General features: G+C 42.2%; 1 protein-coding gene across 1 annotated transcript; it reads right to left on the bottom strand.

Moving 5' to 3' along the window:
* Positions 1-295: 295 nt before the first annotated feature.
* Positions 296-25,557, bottom strand: Ctss (cathepsin S). The gene is made up of 8 exons (XM_051198917.1): positions 25,496-25,557; positions 23,205-23,331; positions 11,644-11,766; positions 10,746-10,895; positions 7,717-7,947; positions 5,365-5,530; positions 947-1,049; positions 296-688 (listed from the first exon to the last, which is right to left on the bottom strand). The coding sequence occupies exons 2-8, from the start codon at positions 23,328-23,330 to the stop codon at positions 589-591; spliced, it is 999 nt and encodes a 332-aa protein (XP_051054874.1). The 5' UTR covers position 23,331; positions 25,496-25,557; the 3' UTR covers positions 296-588.

Raw genomic sequence — 25,557 nt, 5'->3', positions numbered from 1 at the left:
ATGAATCAAAATACAACTTAGTCTTCTGGACATTTTATAACTTAACATCATTTTGTAGTGTTTTTTTTTTTTTTTGTTTCAACACAGGGTTTCTCTATGTAGTCCTGGAACTCACTCTATAGACCAGGCTGGCCTCTGCCTCCCATGTGTTTGGATTAAAGGCATTTTTGAGTTTTTTTTTTTAATGTTTTCTTTATCACAGTGGCTATAGCTCATCACTAATATAGCCATGCTTATGATAATGTATAAAGGTTACTTAAGGACAACCTGAAAAAAATGGTATGTGACAAAAATAGAGATTTGAAACGACAGATTTATTAAGCACTTTAGAGATATTATGTTACAAATGTTATTAGAACACATGAAGATGGCAAGGTATAAGGTGCAGAAAGAACAAACCAGAGTATCCTGGGGATGGACTCTGACAGTTCCATCTATAGGGTACTCTTGTTTACAAACTTCAGAGAGTCCTAGTTAGAGCATTAAATACACATTGATCACGACACATTGGTTTCTTCAGGACAGAGCAGGTGAAATTAAGTTAAAGTGTATTTCATCTTCATGGCTTGTTAGAAAAGAAGACATTGTTTAGATTTCTGGGTAAGAGCAATAGCTAGCAATCCCACAATGATTTTTATTATTTCTTGACATCCGAATATATCCTTGATCACCAAAGTGAAGGCCCCAGCTATAAAAAGAGAAAGAACACAAAATTATAAATTCACATAATAAAACAGTATTATCAATAATTTTTATCTCTTTGCTTCCCCTAAAACACTTACCTATTTTAATTAATTAATTATATGTGGGGCAGTGAGTAATTCCTCAGGCTATGAATGCTCATCCTTGTTGCTATGGTGACCAGCATCCTAACTGCGAGAGCCCCCTCCCATCCCCTCCCCGCGACAGTGACGATGGAGCTGACACTTGTGTGCACATGTATTACCTGTTTTTCACAAGCCAGTAGTCTTTCCCATCAAGGCTCCCATAGCCAACCACTAGTACACCATGATTTACGTTCTCAGTACAGGAGGGGTCATCATAGATACCTGTGAATAAAACACAGACAGGAAAGAGGCAAGTGCTACAGGATAACACAACATACTTGGACACTTGACTGCTTTTTATAAGGATCTTGGAGATATGACAAAGTGATTTAGACATCACAGTTGTTTGACATTGATACTATCCATTTCCCTGACAAGTCTGAGACCGATCCATAGCTCCCTCAGAAAATTTATTGTATTATTTCATTCAGCACATTTTTCTTCTCAATATTCATTTATTTATTATGAATACAACATTCTGCCTCCATGGATGGCTGCACACCAGAAGAAGGCACCAGATCTCATTATAGATGGTTGTGAGCCACCATGTGGTTGCTGGGAATTGAACTCAGGACCTCTGGTAGAACAGCCAGTGCTCTTAACCTCTGAGCCATCTCTCCATCCCCCAAGCACATTTTTCTAATTCTCCTAATTTATGTGCAATCAGTTGTATTTTTTTGTATAAGTCCACAACTTGTTTTGTCCGCTTTGAGCCTTTTCTAAATTAAATTCTCCTCAGTGCATATTGTAGTTTCCTATTGTGTATAATATAGAGTTCTGTATTTAGTGGACTCTCAGGGATTGTGTTATTAAGCTTCGTGTGATGGCATATATAGTTCTAAGTGTCAACCTTAGAGAAGTGTTATGTGCCCTCCTTTAAGTTTCCGTAGTGATTGAGGCCAGGGTGGCACATAGGCCCCCTAACTGGCCTCAAACTTGATAAGTAGTCAAAGTGACTTTGAACTTTTGGTCCCCCGCCCCCCGCCTGCATTTCCCAAGAGTTGAGATGACAGGCTTGTAGCACTGTTCCCGATCTATATTTGTGCTGGGGATTGAACCTGAGGCTTCACGTATAGTGAGCAAACATTTTACTACCTGAGCCACATTCCCATTCCCAAATTCTTTTTCTAATCAACAAATAGTATTCCACGTTGTATGTGCGCCACCATTTCTTTATCCACTCATCAGTTGATGGTCACTTAGGTTGCTGAAGTTATACTGCACTGAACTTGAGAGATGTCTTTTCATTATACTGATTTAATTTCTTTGGGATGTATTCCTGGCAGTGGAATTGCTGGGTCAAATGATAGTTCTGTTTTTTATCTCTTGGGGTAATTTCTATATATTCTAAATAAGAATTTATATTCTTATGATCAGAGTGCAAAGGTTCCCTTTTCTTCATGTCACCAAAATTAGGTTATCTTTTATTTATATGTTTGTTTGAGACATGTCTTGATATGTAGTCCTGGCTGGTTGGGAATTCTCACTCTATAGTCTCACTCTATAGACTTTACACAAGTCAACTAAATTATTTGGGGGAAAGGAACCTCAGTTGAGAAAATGCCTCCATCTGCCTCCATCTGGCACAGCCATATTGATGGGGACAGCAAAAGTCATAAGGCCAGCATAGCTGTTTGACAAAATCCAACAAAGCTGAGCCACATGATGGCGTCTGTTTCCACCTATTGCAGACTTGGGACTTGGGGACTGGTTTTTTGTTTGTTTGTTTGTTTGTTTTTGTTTTTTTTTTTTTTGGTTTTTTTGAGACAGGGTCTCTCTGTGGCTTTGGAGGCTGTCCTGGAACTCGTTCTTGTAGACCAGGCTGGTCTCGAACTCACAGAGATCCGCCTACTTCTGCCTCCTGAATGCTGGGATTAAAGGTGTGCAAAACCACTTCTTGGCTGAGCCTTTTAATATTTGTACAATTTAGAAATATTGGATTGATGGGAAATTTCTTATTGATCATTCATGCCTTCTCCCAGGAATTCTGCTTCTGAGCTTCCCAGGACAGTCCTGAACACTCTACCCCTGCCGCTTTTAGGGAGATCTCCTTATCTACTTGAAGGTCTTCCTTATTAAGCCTTGGAGGCTGTGACACACATAAAGAAGCCAGAGGCTACGAGACACTCTTGAGACATCTGCCCCTGTCCTTACACAGGAACAAGATTTCCAAAACAAAGTAAACTCAAAAAGGACAGCAAGATTCGGTGGGCTAGAGGAGTTGGCCACAGTTCAGATTCCCACTATATATTCAGGTGATTACATGGCATATACAATGAAATTAGATTAGCTGAAGTTACCTCTGTCCTACATAGACTTATACTGATGGGCAAAGAATGATGTAGAAAGATGGTAAACACATTCCACAAAATGTAAGCATTGTAATATGTCAAAATTTGAATAATAACTGCAGCAGCTTTGGCCTGAGGATATTTTGTGGGCACTCTGACCATTAAGAATTAATTGTGCACACTTGGGACATGGTAGCATGCCTGGGATGGCTTGAAGATTATTTTGGTCTAGTGTCCTTGTACCCACAAAAGCTACCAGCCTGAAAACAGGTTGTCCTATGCCTCTAGTTTTTGTTTTTTTGTTTGTTTTTGTTTTCTGAGACAGGGTTTTTCTGTAGTTTTGGACCCTGTCCTGGAACTCGCTTTGTATTCCAGGCTGGTTTTGAACTTATAGAGATCTGCCTGCCTCTGCCTCCCAAGTGCCGTGATTAAAGATGTGCGCCACTATCGACCATTGCCTTTTAGATTCTTAAAAATTGGGTTATGGGGTTGATGAGTAAAAATAGTTATTTAAGGTAACTTTATCAATGATGTCAAAACTTGAAGAAAAATGATTGGATATGATAATACTGTTCTGTCATGGTTTATTAATGATGACTAAAAGATGAATAAGAGAAAATGTTAAACACATGTTCCAAAACAAAAATTATATGACTTATGTTTTGGAACAACATGAATGTGTCCCTGCTTACTGAATTCTGTATAAATAAAGAAGCACTCAGGCTGCTAGTCAGTCAGACTGCAAGATTCTCCCAACCACCATGGCCTGGCTCACTTCCTTCCCTCGCCAACTCTTTACCCTCTGCTGGGGCCTGTCCACCACTGAGGATGGCTCCCAGCATCCCTCAGATTGGCTTGAAGGCAAGTCTACAGGTCATTTCCTTGAAAGAAAAAAAAAAAAAAAAAAAAAAAAAAAAGATTGGTGTGGGAGGGTCCAGCCTACTGGGGGTGGAGCCACCCTGGGTAGGTACTCCTGGGTGGAATGAGAAAACAGAAGAAGCCATGGGAGGGAGCAAGTCAGTAAGCAATGTCTTCCAGGGTCTCAGCGTCAGCTCCTGCTTTGGATTCCCTTGAAGATGGACTTTGAATTGTAAGGCAAATAAACTTTCCTTCCCAAATTGTTTTTGGTCAGAGTTTTAACACAACAATAGAAGCCTAACAAGGCCGCCCAGGCTGGCTTCAAACTCGAGGCAATCCTCCTGCCTCTGACTCCCAAGGGCTAGAATAACAAGCATGTGCCACCATCCCTGGCTGTGTTTTTGAGACAGGGTCTTGCTGTTCTGTTTTGTTGGTCTGGGGTCTGTTTTTATGCTGACACCATGCCTTTTGGTTGCTGCAACTCGGGAATGTAGTCTCTTGCTTTGTTCCCTTTGTTAAAACGGCTTTGGCTATTGAGGGTTTTCATGGTTTCACACACTCTTTAGGATTATTCTATTTAATTTTGTGAAGAATTTGATTGATATGTGACTCCATTCCATAAACAGAGATGTGGCTTTTGCCTCTGGGTGCATCCTTTGGAGTCTCACTATAGCGTCTTCTGCTCTCTGGATACATATATTATTATTAGCCCCCCTCCCACCACCCGTTGTAAGTGGAAGTCAGTTTTTGATTTCTTAGTTCATACAATGTACTCTTGGTGGATTTAAAAAAAAAAAAAAACCATTTGTTTGCTTTGTTTTTGCTTTTTCATAGAGTCTCACTGTGTAGCCCAAGCCTCAATCTTGTCATCCCTCTACCTCTGCCTCCCAAATGCTAAGATTACAGACAGACATGCTCACCACACCTAGCCACAACTCATTTTCATGTATGGATTGTATAGTATGTCTCATGGTTTTTGATTGCATACATTTTAATCCTAGCACCACCATTTTCAGGCTGAGTGGCTTAGTCAGGCCAACACTTTTTTCTTTAAAGATTTATTGTTTATTATTTTATGTGTATGAGTGTTTTGCCTGGATATGCACCACATGCCTGCTTGGTGCCTGAGGAGGTGGGAATTGATTCTGGGTCCTTTGCAACAAGAAGTGCTCTTAACCACTGAGCCAATTCTTCAGCCCCAAGGCAGATTAGCATTGCCAAGTGTGTAAATTAGGGTTACTGAGTGGATGGAATAAGCTACATGAAGAACTTAGTGAAGTGGTACTAACAAGCTTTCACCAGTGGGATTCATCAGTCAGAAGGAGGTATGTGGTGCTCAGCTACACCAAACATAGCGGAAAACAAGAGGCCAGTGCCTTCATTTTTACCACTTTTGTAGAGGAAGAAGGAAGGATGGCTGGCATCAATGGCCACAGACACAGGTCCTTTATTAGCCACAGCTTCTTTAAGAGCCTCTTCATCACCAAAGGGGAGCTCCATATACCTTGAACATGTGGCAGCTCGACTTTTTGAGTCATAGTGACATTTTTCATCCTAGAAATAAACAAGCATAAAGTCTGCTTCAACTTTCTGGATTTCAAACATGATTCCTCCCGATCCCCCTACTTTACCCCTTTCAACAGGCTAAGATCCTCCCTCCCTCTTTCCCCCCTCTCTCCACCCCCTCTTTATTGTTTTGCTCTGGGTTTTTCTACTGTTTGTTTGTTTAAACACTGTGTCAAACTGGATAAGGTAGCACAGGCTTATAAGCCAGGTTCTGGGCCAGCTGGAGCTATAACCCCCAGAGACAGCACTTCAGAAGCAGAGGCAGGTGGATCTCTATGAGTTCAAGGCCAGACTGGTCTACAGAGTGAGTTCCAGGACAGCCAGAGCTATATAGTGAGACTGTCTTAAAAGCAAAAAAACAAAAAACCAGGAGGCTGCAAACGTATGTTGGTTAAATATATGATTGTGTTTCTCCTTAAAATCCTAACAGAAAAAGTGACTGAAAGAAACAAACCAAAGTAATAGTGCCTAAGGTAGAAAGTTTTCAAGTGATAATTTTTTTAAATGTGATTTTGTTTTGTTTTGTTTTTGAGACAGGGTATTTCTGTATAGTCCTGGCTGTCCTAGAACTAGCTCTGTGGACCAGGCTGGCCTCAAATTCAGAGATCTGCCCACCTCTGCCTCCCAAGGACTGGGATTAAAGGCACCACTGCTTGGCTAAAATGTGATTTTTTAAAAAAAATCTAATTTTATTTTTTATCTGTGTGATGGTGCCAGATGCCCTGGAGCTGGAGTTACAGATGGTTGTGAGCTGCCATGTGGGTGCTGGGAATTGAACCCAGGTCTCTGGAAGAGCAGCCAGTGCTCTTAACCCCTGAGCCACCTCTGTAAGGCTCTAGGCATTATGTTGGCCTGCCCCAGTCACCTGGCAGAATGCACTCAGGCAGGGCAGTTCCCTGGCCAGCCCAGGGTTCCATGACTACTAGTATACATGCAGGTGCAAAGGACCCCTTTAACAGACAGAGACAGCCCCCCTTATATTCTCTCTTTCCTGCTGTTCCCCTGAGGCAACAGGACTTTTCCTGGCTCCATCTTCTCTTCAGCCCTCTCTGTGTCTCTTTACCTCTTTCCTCCCCACTCCCTCCCCTTTCTAATAAAACTTCTCACTTAAGCTCTGTCTGCTTGATGTGTGTGTCCCTCTGCCTCGGTCAAACTTACCTGTCATGGAATCCCCCAAGGTTCCCCTTGCATTGTATCGTAACAACCTCTTTAGCCCCTAAAATGTGATTTTTTTCATTGCATTTATTTATGCGAGTGTGAGGTCAAAGGATGACTTACAGGACTTGGCTCTCTCCTATCATGTGGGACCAGTGATCACACTCAGGTTGTCAGACTTGGCCTAGGTGCCTTCACCTAATGAGCCATCTTACCAGCCCTGGAGGGATAATTTTTCTTTTCTTTTCTTTTCTTTCTTTCTTTCTTTTTTTTGTTATATTATTCAACAAAATTTATAAGAAAACAAAATAAAAATCTTGCAGCAAGGAGGATAACATTATTAAGCCTTCTAAGTGGGAGACCGAGCTTGCTGATGCCCTGAGAATATCATTAAGCATTGAAGGTTGCAGAACTAAAAAGTTAAATATCAGATAATACACAACAGAAGGCTTTTAAAAGTGTTTTTTTTTTTTTTTTTTTTTTTTTTTTTTTTGCTGAGTGTTGGTAGTGCACACCTTTAATCACAGCACTCAGAGGCAGAGGCAGGATTATCTCTGGGAGTTCGAGGCCAGCCTGGTCTACAGAGTGAGTTCCAGGACAGGCTCCAAAGCTGCAGAGAAACCCTGTCTTGAAAAACAACAACAACCAAAATAAATAAATAAAATAAAACCAAAATCCCCACAAATTTTTCTTTAAGCCTGTATTTAAGTATGAATGCTACCTTCTTGTTTGAAAATAGTTTCTTCTTAGAGCTTGGCGGCAAACCCCTATAACCCAACACTTGAGAGGCATAAGCAGAGGGTACAGAGATTCAGAACCTCTGCAGCTATGAAGGGAAGTGAATTGGAGACCAGACTGGACCGCAACATAAGTCCCTGTAACAACCAAGGATCAAAACCCCACGGGTAGATGACGAAGGTCACTGCGTGTCAAAGAGAACTCTTGCTACTGAAGAGCTGCTGAGGGGCTTCTAGAAGGGGTCAAGCTGGTGTGGCAGGGGTGGGAAGGAAGTCACGTACCATGGCTTTGTAGGGATAGGAAGCATCTGAGTCGATGCCGCCATTATCGATGATGTACTGAAAGGCCTGCGTCATGTAGCCACCCCCACAGCCTTTATTCCCGTATTTTTCTTCTGTTGAACAGTCCACCAGGTTCTGTGCGCTGAGAGACACCAGCTTCCCTGTCTTCAGCTTCAGCTGCGCTTCCAGGGCCCCCACGGCACTGAAAGCCCAACAGGACCCACAAGAACCCTGAAACACAGAAGTCGGTCTCAGAATCAGTAAGGAGAGTTTCCGTAGCGCAAAGGGTGGCTCCAGCTCTGCCTCCTGCATTGTCCAGGCAAGGCCCTGTCCTGGTGGAGAGAGTTAGATTACAGCAGGCACTTGGAATGCACTGGCAGTACAACCAAGCATGTTCAAAGTCCCAACTATCTTCTCCTCTAAGGAAAGGGATGCAACGGGTTTCAGGTCTTAAACCCAGGACAAGTGGCTGACGTGCCTGTTTAACACATCAAAGCAGACCTGGTCACAGGTTCTCCCAGCATCCCTCAGCGCCTACCTGTTACAGAGCATGGCTGGCATACCCCATCCCCTACTGTAAATTTCTCCAGCTCAGGGGTTGGGCTGCCCTTCCCCCAGCTGTCTTTTCTTATGTAACTCAGCTACTTTGGTTACCCGGCCCTTTCAGTTTAACCCTTTACTCCCCTCTCCCCTCCCCACCATCCTCCCATGGTCCTGCTCAGGGTCATGTTCACTCTGGCCTCTCCAGATGTCCCTGCCTCTGCCTGTGTTCTCCCTCACGTCTACAATAAACCTTCTCCTCCTCCATACCTAGGAGCACCCACGCTCTTCCTTTTTCAATTCTTTTTTTCCATTCAATGGGAAAGTGATTTTGAGAGGAGACAGCATGACTCGGGGCCAACTGAACAGCACAGGAGGGACACAGGGAGAGAGGTCTTCAGTTGGGGGATATTTGATCGCACTGTGAACCCCCAGTTTGCATTAGCATTAATTAAATAAGACTAACCTTGGATCAGGAGGCTGCATTAGCAACTGTTGACAGAAAGTAATCATAGAGAATGAGGGGGCATGCAGGAGAGACACACAGGAAGCAGTAGGGAGGGATTTGGAGTAACACATCTTTTTCTGGTTTAGCGAAGGAGAAGCACGGGTCTTTCGGAGACTCCAGCAAGTAAAGAAGGTCAGCTGTTTGCGACTCGGCCTTGATGGAACAGAATTCCCACCAGGCTGTGGCCCACGCAGCCAGGACACTGCCAGAGAAGCAGGCTGGTAACTGTGGAGCTGTCACTGCTGGCTGAGGTGGCACTGGATTAAGGCGCAGCCACTGTGCCGAAGTTGAAACAACACACGTTTGTATTCTGTGCACCTCACATAGTAGAAAGGAGCCTCCATTGCACATTGCAAACTGAGGCTAGGACATACAGTGAATGGCTGACTGTTCAGTCCGTGCTCTAACCCAGGTGACACCATACAAGGACAGCAAGGCTCAGCGGCCTGAGAAGCGGGCAAGCCAGCTACCCAGAGAGGCGGCAATGAGACCTGTTCAGGAGGTGGTAGGGAGGGGGCACTAATACCAAAGTGTCACAGACCACTTGAGCAGAGGCTAAGGCTCAGCTTTGGAATGACTGCCTGCCTTCACCTCCATTCCCTATAAAGCCAGCTGCCAGAGTAGTGATGTAAGGCAGATTTCCAGAATGTTCACCTGCTACCTTCTCAGGCCACTAATTCTCATAATAAAATGCAGCCTAAAGATTCAGCTCCTGGGACTGGAGGCATGGCTTCTCTTGCAGAGGACCAGGTTTTGGTGCCCCGTATCCACATGGTAGCTCACCACTTTCAGTAACTCCAGTTCCAAAGGATCTGATGCCTTCTTCTGATCTCTGCAGTCATTGCATGCATGTGGTACACATACACACACACACACACACACACACTCTCTCTCTCTCTCTCTCTCTCTCTCACACACACACACACACACAGACAGACAAAATGTGCACACATTAAATAAATTTAAAGTTTGTTTAAAGATTCAGTCCCTATTTCTGATCATTGATATTTGTGATGTTAGGCGTTCTTGAACTCCAGTGTTCTGTCACAAAATGATGCCTCACACAAAAGGGATTTAACTCTACAGTAACTGTTTTCAAACATTATTATCATAGAGTCTAAAAAATTGTTTTAGTATGTATATGTTTGTGTATGTGCAGATGCCCTCAGAGGCCAGAAGAGGGCACTGGATCTCTTGAGTCCAATATTACAACGTGGGTTGCTGGTTGTAGGTATTGGAACCAAACATAAGTCCTCTGGGAGAGCAGTCAGTGTTCTCAACTGCTGGACCAACTTTCTAGTTTCTGTGCTTAGAAGTTTTTGATCACCTGAGCAGTGATGGCTCACACTTTTAATGCAACACTCAGAGGCAGGTGGATCTCTGTGAGTTTGAGGCCAGCCTGGTCTACAGAGAAATTTCCTGGACAGCCAGGTCTATACAGAAAAACCCTGTCTTGAAAAACCAATAATAATAATAATAATAATAATAAAAATAAATTTTTATCAAAAATATTGTGCTGGCTTAGCATGCAAATTATATATTTGATAAGGGGTTAAGATCCAAAATATGGAGGGAGCTTAGTTTCATTGTTGTGAGTTTGAGGCCAGCTTGGGCTGTGTATATAAGCCAAAATAAAGACATAAGTAAAGCCAAGCCAAACAACAAAACCCCTTAGATTTAGTTGGAAACCAGGGTGGTGGTGGTGAACACCTTTAATCCCAGCATTTGGGAGGCAGAGGCGCATGGATTGTCATGAGTTTGAGGCCAGCCTGGCTTGCAGAGTGAGTACCAGGAGAGGCTCTAAAGCTACACAGAGAAACCCCGTCTCAAAAAAACAAAACAAAACAAAACAAAATTTAGTTGGAAAGACGGGATAATAAAAATGAGCAGAAAGTAGTAGCCAAGAGGCAGTGGGGATCACTACAGGGATGTGTAGGGAGAGGTAGGAGTGCCAGGGCCAGGGTTCAGCTGTGACACTCACCTGGTATTTCACTTCCGTGACACACCCCTTCTCTCGCCAGTCCATAGAATCAGGCAGCTTCTGATTAGGGGTTGACTTGTAGGTGCTGTTTCTCTGCCGCTGGCTGGGAAGTCTCAGGGAGTTCATCTGACAAAGGACCTCTTCACTGGTCTGCAAAGCGAGGAAAGAGTACATTTCCCTTAGAGCCTCTTTTCTTGTGCATGCGTTTGTGGGGGCTGGGACATGTGTGCCATGGCTCACATGGGAAGTCAGGGGACAAGTGCCTCTACCTGGTGATGCTGGCTCCTATCTTTTTCTTTTTTTTTTTAATCCTAAGAATTGTAACAAGATTATATTTTAAAACTAAGAGAATGAGTTGTTGTGAGACAAACTGTGGGGAGAACTGTCTATGGAAGATGACAATGTAAGTACTTTTCTTTAATCTTGCTCTTTTCATTAGTGACACAATGTAAACAGAGAGAAGGAGAAACTAGAAGTTACAGATTTTTGATTAAAAGGAATCTTTTTGTTGCTGTTTTTTTTTTTTTGTTTGTTTGTTTGTTTGGTTGGTTGGTTTTTTCAAGACAGGGTTTCTCTGTGTAACATCTCTGGCTGTCCTGGAACTCGCTCTGTAGACCAGGCTGGTCTCTAACTCAGAGATCCACCTGCTTCTGCCCCTAGGGCTTGGATTAAAGGTATGTGCCACCAACTTCCTGTTCTCCTCTCTTTATGGTGGCCCTAGGAATGAAACCCAGGGCTTTGAACGCAGGGGAGAAGTGTACTCTGCCACTGAGCCACACCGCGGGCCTGGCTATACAGTCTCCTCTGGTGTTGTCATTCCAGTGTACCTTCCTTAGTCCTGGTGATACAGAGATCACACGCCCAGTCATAAAGTACGAACTGTTTGTGATTTACCTACCATGTCTCCCATATGGTTCATGCCCAGGCTATATGAATGCATTTCCAAAGAATGTTCTAGATTGTGAAGCATCACAAATTTCAGATTCTTTTCCCAGATGAGGCGCCGTGCTTCTTCTTCATTCTGAAACAGAAGGAAAATGAATGCAAGTGGAATTTTTTTATTAACTTAAATATTATCTCTGTGCACATGTTTCTCTCTGTCTCACTCGTGTGTGTGTGTGTGTGTGTGTGTGTGTACAGTGCGCAAGTGTGTGTAAATTCAGGTATCCACAGAGGCCATAAGAGGGCATCAGATTCTGTGACTAAAGTTTCAGGTGGTTGTGAGCCCCCAAAGTGGGTGCTGGGAACTAAACGTGGGTCCTCTGCAAGAGCATCAAGTGCTCTAAACTGCTGAGTCATCTTTACAGTGTCCCAGATAGTATTCTACTAAATGTAGACATATCTAGAAGCATATAAACAAATGAATACATCCAAAACAATTGCTAAAATCACATTTTAATTTAAATTCTTGCTCTTAATTTCTTTGTGCTTATTTATATATGATATGCATAATAAATTTCCTCCTTTACTTATTGTGAAGTTGCTTCTTAACACTCTAAACCTTATAAACTTGTTTGATATGTGTCCCTTACAGGTAACATGCTCTATCTAATCCTTCTAGATATTTGAGGAGGCCTAACTTAACATTAGTGCAACCATGATAGGCTGCAGGCTAGCAATACAGGGCTAGGTCTCACCCTTACAATGGCTCCAAGGGACCAATCAGAATAGAGACAAACAAGTTCCAGATGTTCCAGAACGTTAAAGATAACTGATATAACTTATATACAGGTTGCCAATTTCCTTGCAGCAATGCCAACACCAATCCCTATTTGATAGGCCTCCTGTTGCTCTAGTCCTGCCCAACCAGGAATTCAACCCCCATTTGAACCCAGAATTCCCCTACTCCCCACATCATTTACTCCTTAAAAACCCTGCCACAACTGAGCTAAGGGCTCTCTGTTCCACAGGCTGCATTGGAATGGATGGAGGGTCCAAGCTGGAGCTTGCAATAAAGGCTCTTTGCTTTTGCATATGAACTTGGACTCTTGGTGGTCTCTGGGGGTGAGGTGTGGGGAGGGACCACACTCATGACTTAGGCAAACATTTTTCTTTCTTTCTTTCTTTCTTACAAAAAAAAAAAAAAAAAAAAAAAAAAAAGGACATGGTCTTGTTATTGTTATGTAGCCCTGACTATTCTACTTACTCTTGTCTAGGCTGACCAAAGACTTCCTGTGTAGCCCATGCTGGCTACTCTCAATACTGTGCTATGCCTACCTACTGGGTTCTGAAGTTGTGCAAGTGTGTCATCACACCTGGCTCCAGTACCACTGTTCTAACTGGGCTCATTTGCTTCTGTAGTTTTTTTTTCTTAAAAGTTTTGTGATTGTTTATATGTGTCCGGTTGTGGAGTTTTACATGTTTTCCTCTTAAGCTTGGTTTGATGACTCTGGATTATTTTTATAGCTGAAAATTCTGAACAGCATATTTCATGCATCATTTATCCACCATTCTGTTTGACTCTTAAGTGCACTCAGGAGACTCATAAACTCTCATGTCTCCTGCTTTTGTAAATGGACTCTGCTCCATTTTACTTCTGTATGGTGCTTTATGCGTGGATGTCTCAGAACTATTTTCAAGATTATTGATTTGGGCTGTGTGGTGGCCCACACCTTTAGTCCCAGCACTCAGAGACAGAGGCAGGCGGATCTCTGTGAGTTTGAGTCCAACCTGGGTCTACAAAGCTACACACACAAACCCTGTCTTGAAAAACCAATAAGGAAAAAAGGGGGAAAAACCCACACACAAAATCACCACTAGCAAATCCAAAACAAACAAGAATTAACAGACAATGATCAGTAATATCTCTCAATATCAATGGTCTTAACTCACGTATAAAAAGGATATAAGCTAACAAAAAGAATACAAAGACAGAAACCATCCTTTTGCTGCATACAAGAAACAAACCTCAACTTCAAAGACAGATGCTTCCTCAGAGTAAAGGGCTGGGAAAAGATATTCTAATCAAATGGACCTAAGAAACAAGCTGGTACAGCTATCCTAATATCTAACAAATTAGACTTCAAACTAAAATTAATCAAAAGAGATGAGGAAGGGAATTTCATATTCATCATAGGAAAAGTCTATCAAGATGAAGTCTCAATCCTGAACATCTATGTGCCTAACACAAATGCACATTCATAAAAGAAACATTACTAAAACTCAAATCACACATAAAACCCCATACAGTTATACTAGGAGACTTCAACACCCCACTCTCACCACTGGATAGGACTACCAGACAGAAACTTAGCAAAGAAACAAAGGAAATAATAGAAGTCATGACCCAATTGGGTTTAACAGACATCTATAACACAAAAGAATAGACCTTCTTCTCAGCATCACACAGAACATTCTCTAAAATCAACCACATATTCAGCAACAAAGCAAACCTTGACAGATACAAAAAAAAAAAAAAAAAAAAAAAAATGAAATAGCCCCCTGTATCTTATCAGATCACCATGTCTTAAAGCTAGAATTTAACAAATTGCAGAAAATCTACAAACTCATGAAAATTGAACAGTTCTGAAATTGCATCACTCTTGGGTCAAAGAAAAAATAAAGAAAGAAATTAAAGACTTCCTAGAATTCAATGAGAACGAAGACAAACATAACCAACTTTGCTAGAGCAAAGTTCATTGCAAGTGCCCACATGAAGAAAATGGAGAATAGTCACACTAGAGAATTAACAGCACACCTGAAAGTTCTAGAACAAAAATGATGGGAGATATCACTCTGTAAATATGTTTCTCTTTTTGGTTAATGAATAAAGCACTGTTGGCAAATAGGAAAGCAAGATAGGTGGGACTAGGTGACAAGGAGGATTCTGGGAGATGTAGTAGAGAGGAGTTAAGATGCAGGTCCTGAGAGAAGAGGTCCGAACCCTCTCTCCAGTAAGATAACACCACATGGAAACAGTTAGATTGATAAAAATTGGTTAATATTTAAGACAGAGCTATCCAATAAGAAGCTCTAGCCAATGGCCAACAGCTTTATAACTAATAGAGTCTCTGTGTGTTATTTTGGGGCTGATACAGCCCTGGGACCAGGCTAGCAGGAAACTACTTGTAACACAAAAAGAAGCAAACTCACCCAGGAGGAATAAACTGCAGGAAATCATCAAATTGAGGGCTGAAATTAATGAAGTAGAAACAAAGAAAACAATACAAAGAATTAATGAAACAAAAAGTTGGTTCTTTGAGAAAAATCAACAAGATAGACAAGGCAGAGAGAGATCATTCAGAAATGAAAAGGGGAACATAACAATGAACACAGGAAATACAGAGAATCATCAGATCATACTTTGAAAAACTGTACTCATCAGGATTTCTGCATCATCTTAGAATCCACCATGATAGCGCCTCTTACCAGCAGGAAGTAGTTTGGAAAGAATGACACTCAAATATTGTCTATAAATGTTTGTTTTCATTTAAATGGACTTGGTTATAAAAAAAAAAGAAAAGAAAAACTGTACTCACAAAATTTGAAAATTTAAAGAAAACGAATAATTTTCTGGATAAATATCACTTACCAAAACTAAATCAAGAACAGATAAGTAATTTAAATAGACTTATAACCCCTAATGAAATAGAAGCAGTCATCAAAAGTCTCCCAACCAAAAAAAGCCCAGGGCCAGATGGCTTCAGTGCAGAATTCTACCAGAAATTCAAAGAACAGCTAATACCAATACTCCTCAAAGTGTTCCACACAATAGAAGCAGGAGGATCATTGCCAAATTCTTTTTACGAGGCTACAATTACGTTGGTACCCAAGCCACACAAAGACACAACTATGAAAGAGAACTACAGACCAATCTCTCTCAAGAACATTAATGTTAAAATACTGGCAAATGGAATCCAAGAATACATCAGAAAAATCATCCATTATGATCAAGTAGACTTCATCCCAGGAATGCAGGGATGGTTCAACATATGAAAATCCATCAATGTAATCTACCATATAAACAAATTGAAAAAGAAAAACCACATGATCATCTCACTAGATGCTGAAAAAGCCTTTGACAAAGTCCAACACCCCTTCATGATAAAGGTCTTGGAGAGATCAGGGATAAAAGGAATATACCTAAACATGATGAAGGCAATATTTAGTAAGCCAACATTCAACATCAAACTAAAAGGAGAGAAACTCGATGTGATTTCCTCTAAAATCAGGAACAAGATAAGGCTGTCCACTCTCTCCATATCTCTTCAATATCGTACTTGAAGTTCTAGCTATAGCAGTAAGACAACAAAAGGAGATCAAGGGGATATAAATTGGAAAGGAAGAAGTTAAACTTTCACTATTTGCAGATGATATGATAGTTTACATAAATGACCTGAAGAATTCTACCAGGGAATAAATACTTTCAGCAAAGTAGCAGGATACGAAATTAACTAAAAAGAAAAATCAGTAGCCCTGCTATATACAGTCAATAAATGGGCTGAGCAAGAAATCCGAGAAACATCACCCTTCACAATAGCCATAAACAAAAGAAAATATCTTGGGGTAACTCTAATCAAACAGGTGAAATACCTGTGTAGCAAGAAGTTTGAGTCTGTCAAGAAAGAAATTTAAAAAGACAACAGAAAATGGAAAGATCTCCCATGCTCATGATAGGCAGGATATACATAGTAAAATGTCAACCTTACCAAAAGCAATCTACATATTCAGTGAAATCCCCATCAAAATCCCTGCACAATTCTTCACAGACCTTGAAAGAACAATATTCAACTTTATATGGAAAAAAATCCCAGTATAGTCAAAACAACCCTGTACAATAAAGGAACTTCTGGAGGCATCACCATCCCTAACTTCAAGATATACTATAGATCTATAGTAATGAAAACAGCCTGGTATTGGAAAAAAAAAAACCAAACAAACAGACAGGTAGACCAATGGAATCAAATTGGAAACCCTGATATTGATTCACATACCTATGAACACCTAATTTTTGACAAAGAAGCTAAAGTTATACAATAGAAAAAAAGCATTTTCAACAAATGGTGCTGGCATAACTAGATGCTGACATGTAGATTACAGATAGATCCTTATCCATCGCCATGCACAAAACTTAAGTCTAAATGGATCAAAGACCTCAACATAAATCCAGCCACACTGAACCTCTTAGAAGAGAAAGTAGGAGGTACCCTTGAACGAATTGGTACAGGAGACCGCTTCCTGAACATAACTCCAGTAGCACAGACACTGAGATTGACAATTAATTTTTATTCTCAAATTGAGAAGCTTTGGTAAGGCAAAAGACACAGTGGGCAAGACTGAACGGCAGCCCACAAACTGGGAAAAGATCTTCACCAACCCCATATTTGACAGAGGGCTGATTTCCAAAATATACAAAGAACTCAAGAAGCTAGTCAACAAAACACTAAACAATCCAATGAAAAAGTGGGGTACAGAACTAAATAGAGAATTATCAATAGAGGAATCTAATGGCTGAAAGACACTTAAGAAATATTGTTCAACATCCTTAACCATCAGGGAAATGCAAATCAAAACAACTTTGAGATACTATCTTACACCTACCAGAATGGCTAAAATAAAACAAACAAACAAAAAACAAATGACAGTCTATGCTGAAGAGGATGTGGAGAAAGGGGAACACTCCTCCATTGCTGGTGGAAGTGCAAGCTTGTGCAGTCACTTTGGAAATCAGTATGGCAATTTCTCAGGAAAATGGGAATCAGTATACCTCAAGACCCAGCCAGTTCCACTCTTGGGCACACACCAAAGGATGCACATTCATACATCAAGGACACATGTTCAACTGTACTCATATCAGCATTGTTTGTAATAGCCAGAACCTAGAAGCAACCTAGTTGCCCCTCAATCGAAGAAGAATGGATGGAAAAAATGTGCTACATTTACACAATGGAATATTACTCAGGGGGAAAAAGAACAATGGAATCTTGAAATTCACAGGCAAATGAATAGAACTGGAAGAAACCATCCTGAGTGAGGTACCCCAACCACAGGAAGACAAACATGGTATGTACTCACTCATATATGGATATTAGACAAAGAGCAAAGGACTACCAGCCTACAATCCATACCACCAGAGAAACTAGGAAACAAGGAGGACCCTAAGAGAGACATACATGGTCCCCCGGAGAAGGGAAAAGGGCCAAGAACTCCTGAGCATAGTGAGACCAGGGGGGAAGAAGAAGAGGAAGCAAGGGAGGCAGGATAAAGATCAAGGGAGAAGAGGCGTGGGGAGGAGAACATGAGGGACTGAGTCAGGGGAGAAATAGAAAAGAGCAAGAAAAGAGATACCATAATAGAGGGAGCCAGTATAGGCTTAAAGAGAAATCTGGCATAGGGGAAGCAGAAGCAGGCATCCACCGCTAAGCACTGAGCTATACTCCTGGAATCCCGTTGTAGAGAGGGAGGACGGATGAGCAAAGGAGTCAAGAGCATGCTGGAGAAACACACAGAACCAGCTGACCTGAACAAGTGAGAGCACATGGACCCCAGTCATAAAGCTGGGGAACCAGCAATGGACTGAATCAAGTCCTCCGAATGAGGGTGCCAGTTAGGAGGTCTGGGAAGGTGAGGGCACCTCTGACAATGGAACCAGTATTTATCCCTATGGAGAGATACTCTTTCAGCCCAGATACACAAAGGAGGGCCTACGCCCTCCTCCAAATGATGTGACAGACTTTGATGATCCCTCATGGAAGGCCTCACCCTCCCTGGGGAGTGGGTAGGTGGATGGGTGGCTCACAGGGAGCTGTGGGAGGGAGAGGGAACTGGGATTGATATATAAAATAAGATTGTTTCTAAATTAAATCATTTTTTTAAAAACTAAAAATTAAAAAAAAAAACCAAACTGTCTTAAAAAAAAAATTATTGATTTGGGGCTGGAGAGACAACTTAGTGGTAAGAACACCTACTATTCTTGTAAAGGACCTGGGTTTGGCTCTCTTGCCCACAAGGTAGCTCACAGCCATTTGTAATTCTAGTTTCTGGGGTCCAGTGCCTCTTCTGACCTTCTGAAGCTCCTGAATGCACATAGTGCAACATTCTCCAGCACAAACACACGTGTGCATGCACACACACACACACACACACACACACTTAAAAATATTGATTCAATGACCTTTTTGGCTAATTCTAATTTGTTTTAGTTTACATTAGTATGGTTGCTTTTTCTTTCTGTATTGTTATAGTTTTTGTTTTTTGTTTTTTAAGGCAAGGTTTCACATTGCTGGGCTGGTCCCCTTGTTCCTCTGCCTCTACCTCCCAAGTGCTAGGATTACAGTGTGTGCTACAATGCCTGATGAGAACAGTCATTTGGGTTCTACTATTTTAATATATCTAGAGTCAATTATGATGTTAACTGTTGATTTTTCTTCTCCTCCTAGAGACACATTTACACAATGTGCAGAGGGCCTTGTACCATGCTTTATTAGTTTTGAAAGCTCAGCCTTGCTTAGGCTCACTTCTGGATAGCTCTTTTAGCTTAAATTAACCTGCTTCTCTTCATCTACCTCCCTCCCTCCCTCCCTCCCTTCCTACTTTACTTTCACTGCCTTCCATGTCTGACTGGAGGCTGCCTGGCTTCTTGCCCTGGGCATGTTCCCCTTTCTCCCCCCATTCTCTCTTCTCTGGCTCCTCTCGACCCTAGATTTCTCCTTCTATTTATTCTTTCTCCTGCCTAGCCATTCATCTTTTTATTAGACCAATCAAGTGCCTTATGTAAAGAAATACATCTTTATATAATTAAACTCACATCCTTACTTCATTAAACAAAAGCAGCATAAACAAACGTAACACATCTTTGCGTAGTTAAAATAATATTCCACAACAGCGCCTCCTTTGATAGCTGAAACCCTTCCAGATCAACAAAGCTCTTCTCAGCCTCAGTGAGAAACACTCAGAAATGTCTGTTCTGTTTCAGTCTGGACACGGTCCCTCTTCCTGTGTACAAGTTTTATAATAATCCTGAATCATGAGGGCCTGGCTTTATATACAGCACAAGCATTTTACTGGTGAGCCATCTGCCCATCTCATGGACACATTTGTGGGTAGCTTACCTTAATATATAATCCCTAAATTAACTTATTCTTTTTTTCTTTCCTACACTTTTTAGATTTATTCTTACTTACTCCAATTTTTTTCCTCTAGCGTTTGGGATGTGTTCATCATGTGTGCTCATTATGTCTATCTCCAGGATTATTATAAAACTTGTACACATTCAAGTCTTGAGCAAAATAAAAGGAAGTGGAGGAGTTATGCACGCTTCCTGATCTCAAAAGGCACAAGCCACAGTGAACAAAACACACACAGGCTGAGAGTGTGCCCCGCAGAGAGCCCAGAAACAAACAGATGCATTTATGGCTAGCCGATCTTTAGCAAAGATGCAGAAAGCGTAGAAAGGGATAGGACAACTTCATTGCTCTAACCGTGTGGGAATCTCGATCCACAGGCAGAAGTATGAAACTGGGCCCTAACCTGGTGCACAAGAATCATTCACAACTGATAAAGAATGAAAAACAGGACTGGTGAGATGGCTTAGTGGGCAAAGCCACCTGCAGCCAGGCGGGACGACCCAGAGCCCACATGGTAGAAGGTGAGAACTCCCCCAGGTTGTCTTCTGCGTGTCTCACAGGAGCTATAACACATCTGTATGTGAGAACACACAGAAAATAAATCAATAAAAATGTAAAAGGAAGCCAGGTGTGATGGCACAGGCCTTTAATCCCAGCACTTGAAGGCAGATGGATCTCTGAGTTCTAGGCCAGTCTGGTCTACATAGAGAGTTCCAGGACATCAAGGGCTACGTAAACAGACACTGTGTTACAAACACCAAGAAAATAAACAAACAAACCAAAGTTAAAACAAATTTTTGAAGAAGAAAGCAATTTTCCAAGCTGAGCTTAAGGAGTGGCTCAGCAGTTAAGAACACGTACTGCTCTTGCAAAGGACCCCAGTTCAGTTCCCAGTGTCACCGGGCACTGACAGCTAGTTATAATCCAGCTGCAGGGGATGCAACACCCTTCTCGTGGCTTCTTCTGCTACTGACATGCACCTGTGCGCGCGCACGTGCACAAACACACACACACACACACACACATCACAAATACAACTTTAGAAAGTATATAAGAAGAAAACAATTTAAAACATAAAGGGCGGGAGGAATGGCTTAATGCTAGAAACAAACACACACAAATAATAAACACTAAAGAGACTGGTATCCTAGTAACCCAATTCAGGATATACATCTACAGGAGACAACATCAGGGAGATCTGCTCTCCTGTGTTTACTACAGCACAATGGCTGAGATACAGAATCAACCTACAAGCCTTCCCACAGATGAAGGGAATGTAGAATATATATACACAATCTAATGCTCTTTACCTTTTAAAAGGAGGGACCCTGTCGTACACAACAAGATGGGTGAATATGAGCACATTATGCTATATAAGCCAGGCACAGAAGAACACTTAACCACAAGATCTCACTGATACGTGGGATTTGCACACACCTAAGTCACCCAGAGTGTAGCTTACAGATAGGACACTTGCCTTGCATGCTTGAGGACCTAGACTCCACCCACAGCACCAATAAATGATTAGATAAAACAACAAAATGAAAAGCCAAACTCATAGGAGTAGAGAGTAGCATGATGGGTAGCCTCTGCTGCAGGAAGGGTGATTGATAGATGACAATCCCAGGGCATGGACTCTCGGGTGGGAGGAGTCAGCTGTTGTGGCCTGCCTATTGTACAGCTGGTAGTTAGAATACTAACAAACTATTGTATATCTTGATTTAGTTTGCTGATTTGCAAAAGACTTTCTGTAGTTACAGGACCTACTTATTTGAAGTTATGGTTAACATTTTAAGGATAGTGAATAAGTATCCTCTGAAATAACAGCAAAACAAAAAACAAAAATACCAGAGTGAGAATTGAGATTCAGGAGCATGGTGGTATGTGCCTTAAATCCCAGCCCTAGGAAGGCAGAGGCAATTCTCCCTGAGCTCAAGACCAAGATGATCTACATAGCCTGTTACAGGACAGTGGGGCTGTGTTAAGACCCTGTCTAAAATAATAATAAGAAGAAAAATAATAATAATTCTATCTTGAAGCACTTATGTGGGCCAGCTACTATAAGGAAGAGTTTTAAAAACATTACTTTATGGAAATGGAGAGATGGATCAGTGATTAAGAGTACTTGCTGTTCTTCCAGAGGTCACGAGTTTGGGCCCAGCTCCCAAATCAGTCAGCTCACAAACATCTGTAACTCCAGCTCCTGGGGACCCAATGCCTTGGGCTCCCAGCACCTACACTCACATGCACAGACAGACAAACTGACAGATACCTAAAAATAAATAGCTGGGGAAGGGAGCTGACTCTTCGTGGCTAAAAGCACTTGCTGCCCCTGCAGAGAACCCAGGGCTGGTTCCCAACAGCCACACAGCAGCTACCGGACCTCAGTCCTAGGGGATCTGGTGCCCTCTTCTGGCCTCCAGGTGTGCATGTAGTGCATATAAATACATTCAGGCAAAACACTCATACACATAAAATAAAATTAGTAAATCAGAAAAAAAAATGGGGCTGGAGGAATAGCTCAGAAGTTAAGAGCGCTGGCTGCTCTTACAGAGGATCCAGTTTGATTCCCAGCACCCTTTTCATTTCAACTGTCAGGGGATCTGGTGCCCTCTTCTGTCCTTTGAAGGTACTACACACATGGTGCACAGACATATATGTAGCAAAACACTCATTCGCATACATTTTTAAATGCTTATTTTTATCTCTGTGGTGTGTGTGTGTATGTGCGCGCGCACGCGCGTGTGCACGTGAGTGCATATAGGCCGCAGTGTTCGTGTAGAGGTCAGAGGTTTTCCCTTTCTACTCTATGAGATGGGTCTCTTTTTTGACCCTGCATATGCCAGGTTGACGGCTCATAAGCTATTTCTCTGCCTCAAGTTAGGAGGACACACTGTGCCCAGTCTTTCCTGGACTCTAGAGGTCTGAACTCAGTTCCTCATATGCATGACAAGTACTTTACCCACTGAGCTGTCTCCACACCCAGGACTTTCTGTTCCTCAAATGTGCCAAATGTGGGCTTTCCTCAGAATCCTGTGCTCGTTCCCCTGGCTCAGCACCTTCCCTGACTCCCACCGATTTTGTCTGTTGCCCTGTTTCTACCAGCCCTCTGCTCAAATGTCACCGTGTACCCCCTGCATCCCTCTGTTTTCCCTGCCTTTCTTTACATGTCCTCTCCTGGTCTGTCACCATCGACACCATGTCGGCTTACTGACTGTTTCTCACACTGTAACATGATCTGCATAGCAACAAGAGTGTGCTGTGTTTCTGCTCGAGTAGCATCTTGCTGGAAATATGCGTACCGCACTTCTAGAAAAATGCCTGTCCAAAGGTCATTTGGGATGGAGAAATCAACAGTGCAGAAGGGCACTGCTCGAGCAGCAACCCTATCTACCTTCTCCTGGTACTGTTTGCCATGGAATTTCTTCCAGAGGTCCCAGTGGTGGTCCAGGGTCGGGTCTTTCTGCAGTTGCGCGCCTGCCAGGCAGCACACCATGGGCATCCAGAACAGCCACCTCATTCTGTTTAAGGAAAAGGAGCAGAGGAAGCACAGCTGTTAGCTGCATGTATTTTGATCATACAATTTCCTTTTGTTTGTGTGTTTATAAATAAACAAGATAGGTTGCTCACCACACAGCCTGGGCTACTCTTGAACTTGTTAACAATCTGCCTGACTCTCCCTGCCAAGGGCTGGGATTACAGGTACAGGTATGCACCACCATGGATGTGGCAATGTGGTCTCAAAACAGAAAGTAACAATGCAACATCTATCAAAGGAACACACTCCTGTAAATTAGGATACTACAAGGAACTTCCTGGAATGTTCAGGAGGAGGAAGGAATTGTGCCCAATATACTATTCTGAATACTTTTAATACTATACCAATACTTTCAGAAGTGACATATGACTTTAACCCCAGGACTCAGGAATCAGAGGCAGGAGGATCTCTGGGAGTTCAAGGGCCAGCCTGGTCCACATGGTGAGTTTCCGTACACCCAGAGCTATGTAGATAGACTCTGTCTGAAAAAGAAAAGGAAATATCTTCAGAAACCTCTCAAGCAGGGCTAGAGAGGTGCTGTGTGGTTAAGAGGCCACTCTTCCAGAGGACCAGGGTTTGCTTCCCTTCACCCATGCCACAGCAATCAGCCTTCTGTGACTCTAGTTCCAAGCTTCTGGTCTCCAAGGGAACTGCATGCACTTGGTGCACATAACATACATGCAGACAAAATACCCACACACGTAAAATAAAATAAAACTAAAAACAAACAAACAAAAATAACTCCCCCCAAACATACTTAGAGAGTTAAGAGCAAAGACTTTGAAGGATTTTCCAACAAATCTAGTCAAGGAAATTCCTCCTTTCTTTCCTCCTTCTCCTTCTTTTGTTTGTTTTTTTGGCACAGGGTTTCTCTGTGTGGGCCTGATTGTCCTGGAACTCCCTCTGTAGACTAGGCTGGCCTGGAACTCAGAGATCCAGCTGCCTCTGCCTTCAGAATGTTGGATTTACAGATGTGTGCTACCACCACCTGGCTCCTTTCTCCTTTCTTAAAGAAAACTTCCTTAGCTGGGGAGGCAGAGACATCTGCCTTTATTCCCAGCACTCGGGAGGCAGAGTCAGATCTCTGTGAGTTCAAAGCCAACCTGGTCTACAAAGTGAGTTCCAGGATAGCCAGGACTGCACAGAGAAACCCTGTCTTGAAAAACAAAACATAGAAACCTTCCTTATGAGGACATGCCTCTATCTTGATTAGCCATTGAAATATTTAAATCACCACAACCTAGTGTGTGCAATACCACTTAGTACCTCACTAATATTTAGTTTCGAAAACAAGCCAGGTGCAATGGCAGGCAGCTTCTGAAGAAGCTGAGGCAGGAGGATTGCTTGAAAAAGGGTGTTCAAGGCCTGTTTGGTCAACATAGATCAAATCTCCAAAATCGATCAACAGTGCTCTAACTTACAGCACTATCTTACTGCACTATCTTACTGCACTTGCCCAGTGATGGTGTGAGCCCCCCCCCACCAGCCTGACCCTAAACATCAAAGTAAATACAAACAACCCAACAGATAAGCTTTCAGTATAAAATAAATGTTCAGACACCTTTACAGATAGCTAGAAGACAGCTCAGGTTTTAGATTGTACACCCTTGGGTACACTTTTTCACTTTTCTCCTCAACAAATCAAATATCTGTTTCTAAGGAAGTACCCCCAAACATCCTTTTCTCAGTAGGAATAGAGGCTACACTTGTGATCCCCTGTGCTGTGGAGGCAGAGGGAGGCAGGGAACGCCTCACAGTTGAGGCCATATCATATCAAGTTCCACGGCAGCCAGCTCTGAGAGGTGAGACCGTCTGTAAACAACAGCACACCCAACACCCACTGTTTCTATGTTTGACAGAAATTCAATATTTGCCTGGAACTGGATCTTTTTAATTCAGAACACCTGGGGTTTTAACTGGGTGCACCTTTAGTTCATGCTCCACAGAAACCCAGGTCTCGGGGACCTCTTACATAGACACTGCTTAATCAGAAAAACAAGAGGCCAACTGAGCGACATGATTTTTGTTTTTAGCTTACTTCCTGAAAGCAAAGATTTAAAAACCTGGCTACCTGGCTGATGAAAAGATAAAGAATGGTTTAGACCAAATATATGAACAAAACAAATCAAAAAGCAGACAGTACATACATGGTAGTGTGGGCAGGAGTGGTCACCCTGGATCGTGGCCCTCACTCTGAAGATGTCCCAGG

Source organism: Phodopus roborovskii, unplaced genomic scaffold (genome assembly GCF_943737965.1).
Source record: "Phodopus roborovskii unplaced genomic scaffold, PHOROB, whole genome shotgun sequence".
Lineage (NCBI taxonomy): Eukaryota > Metazoa > Chordata > Mammalia > Rodentia > Cricetidae > Phodopus > Phodopus roborovskii.
The sequence above is the reverse complement of the archived record's forward strand: the minus strand, read 5'-3'. Positions and strand labels throughout refer to the sequence as shown.

Coding starts and splice junctions, on each gene's coding strand:
- Ctss (XM_051198917.1), bottom strand. CDS start 23,330: ATGAGGTGGCTGTTCTGGATGCCCATGGTGTGCTGCCTGGCAGGCGCG. Junction 1,050..5,364: donor CTTCTTCCTCTACAAAAGTG/GTAAAAATGAAG, acceptor TTTTATTCACAG/GTATCTATGATGACCCCTCC. Junction 689..946: donor TACTGGCTTGTGAAAAACAG/GTAATACATGTG, acceptor CTCTTTTTATAG/CTGGGGCCTTCACTTTGGTG.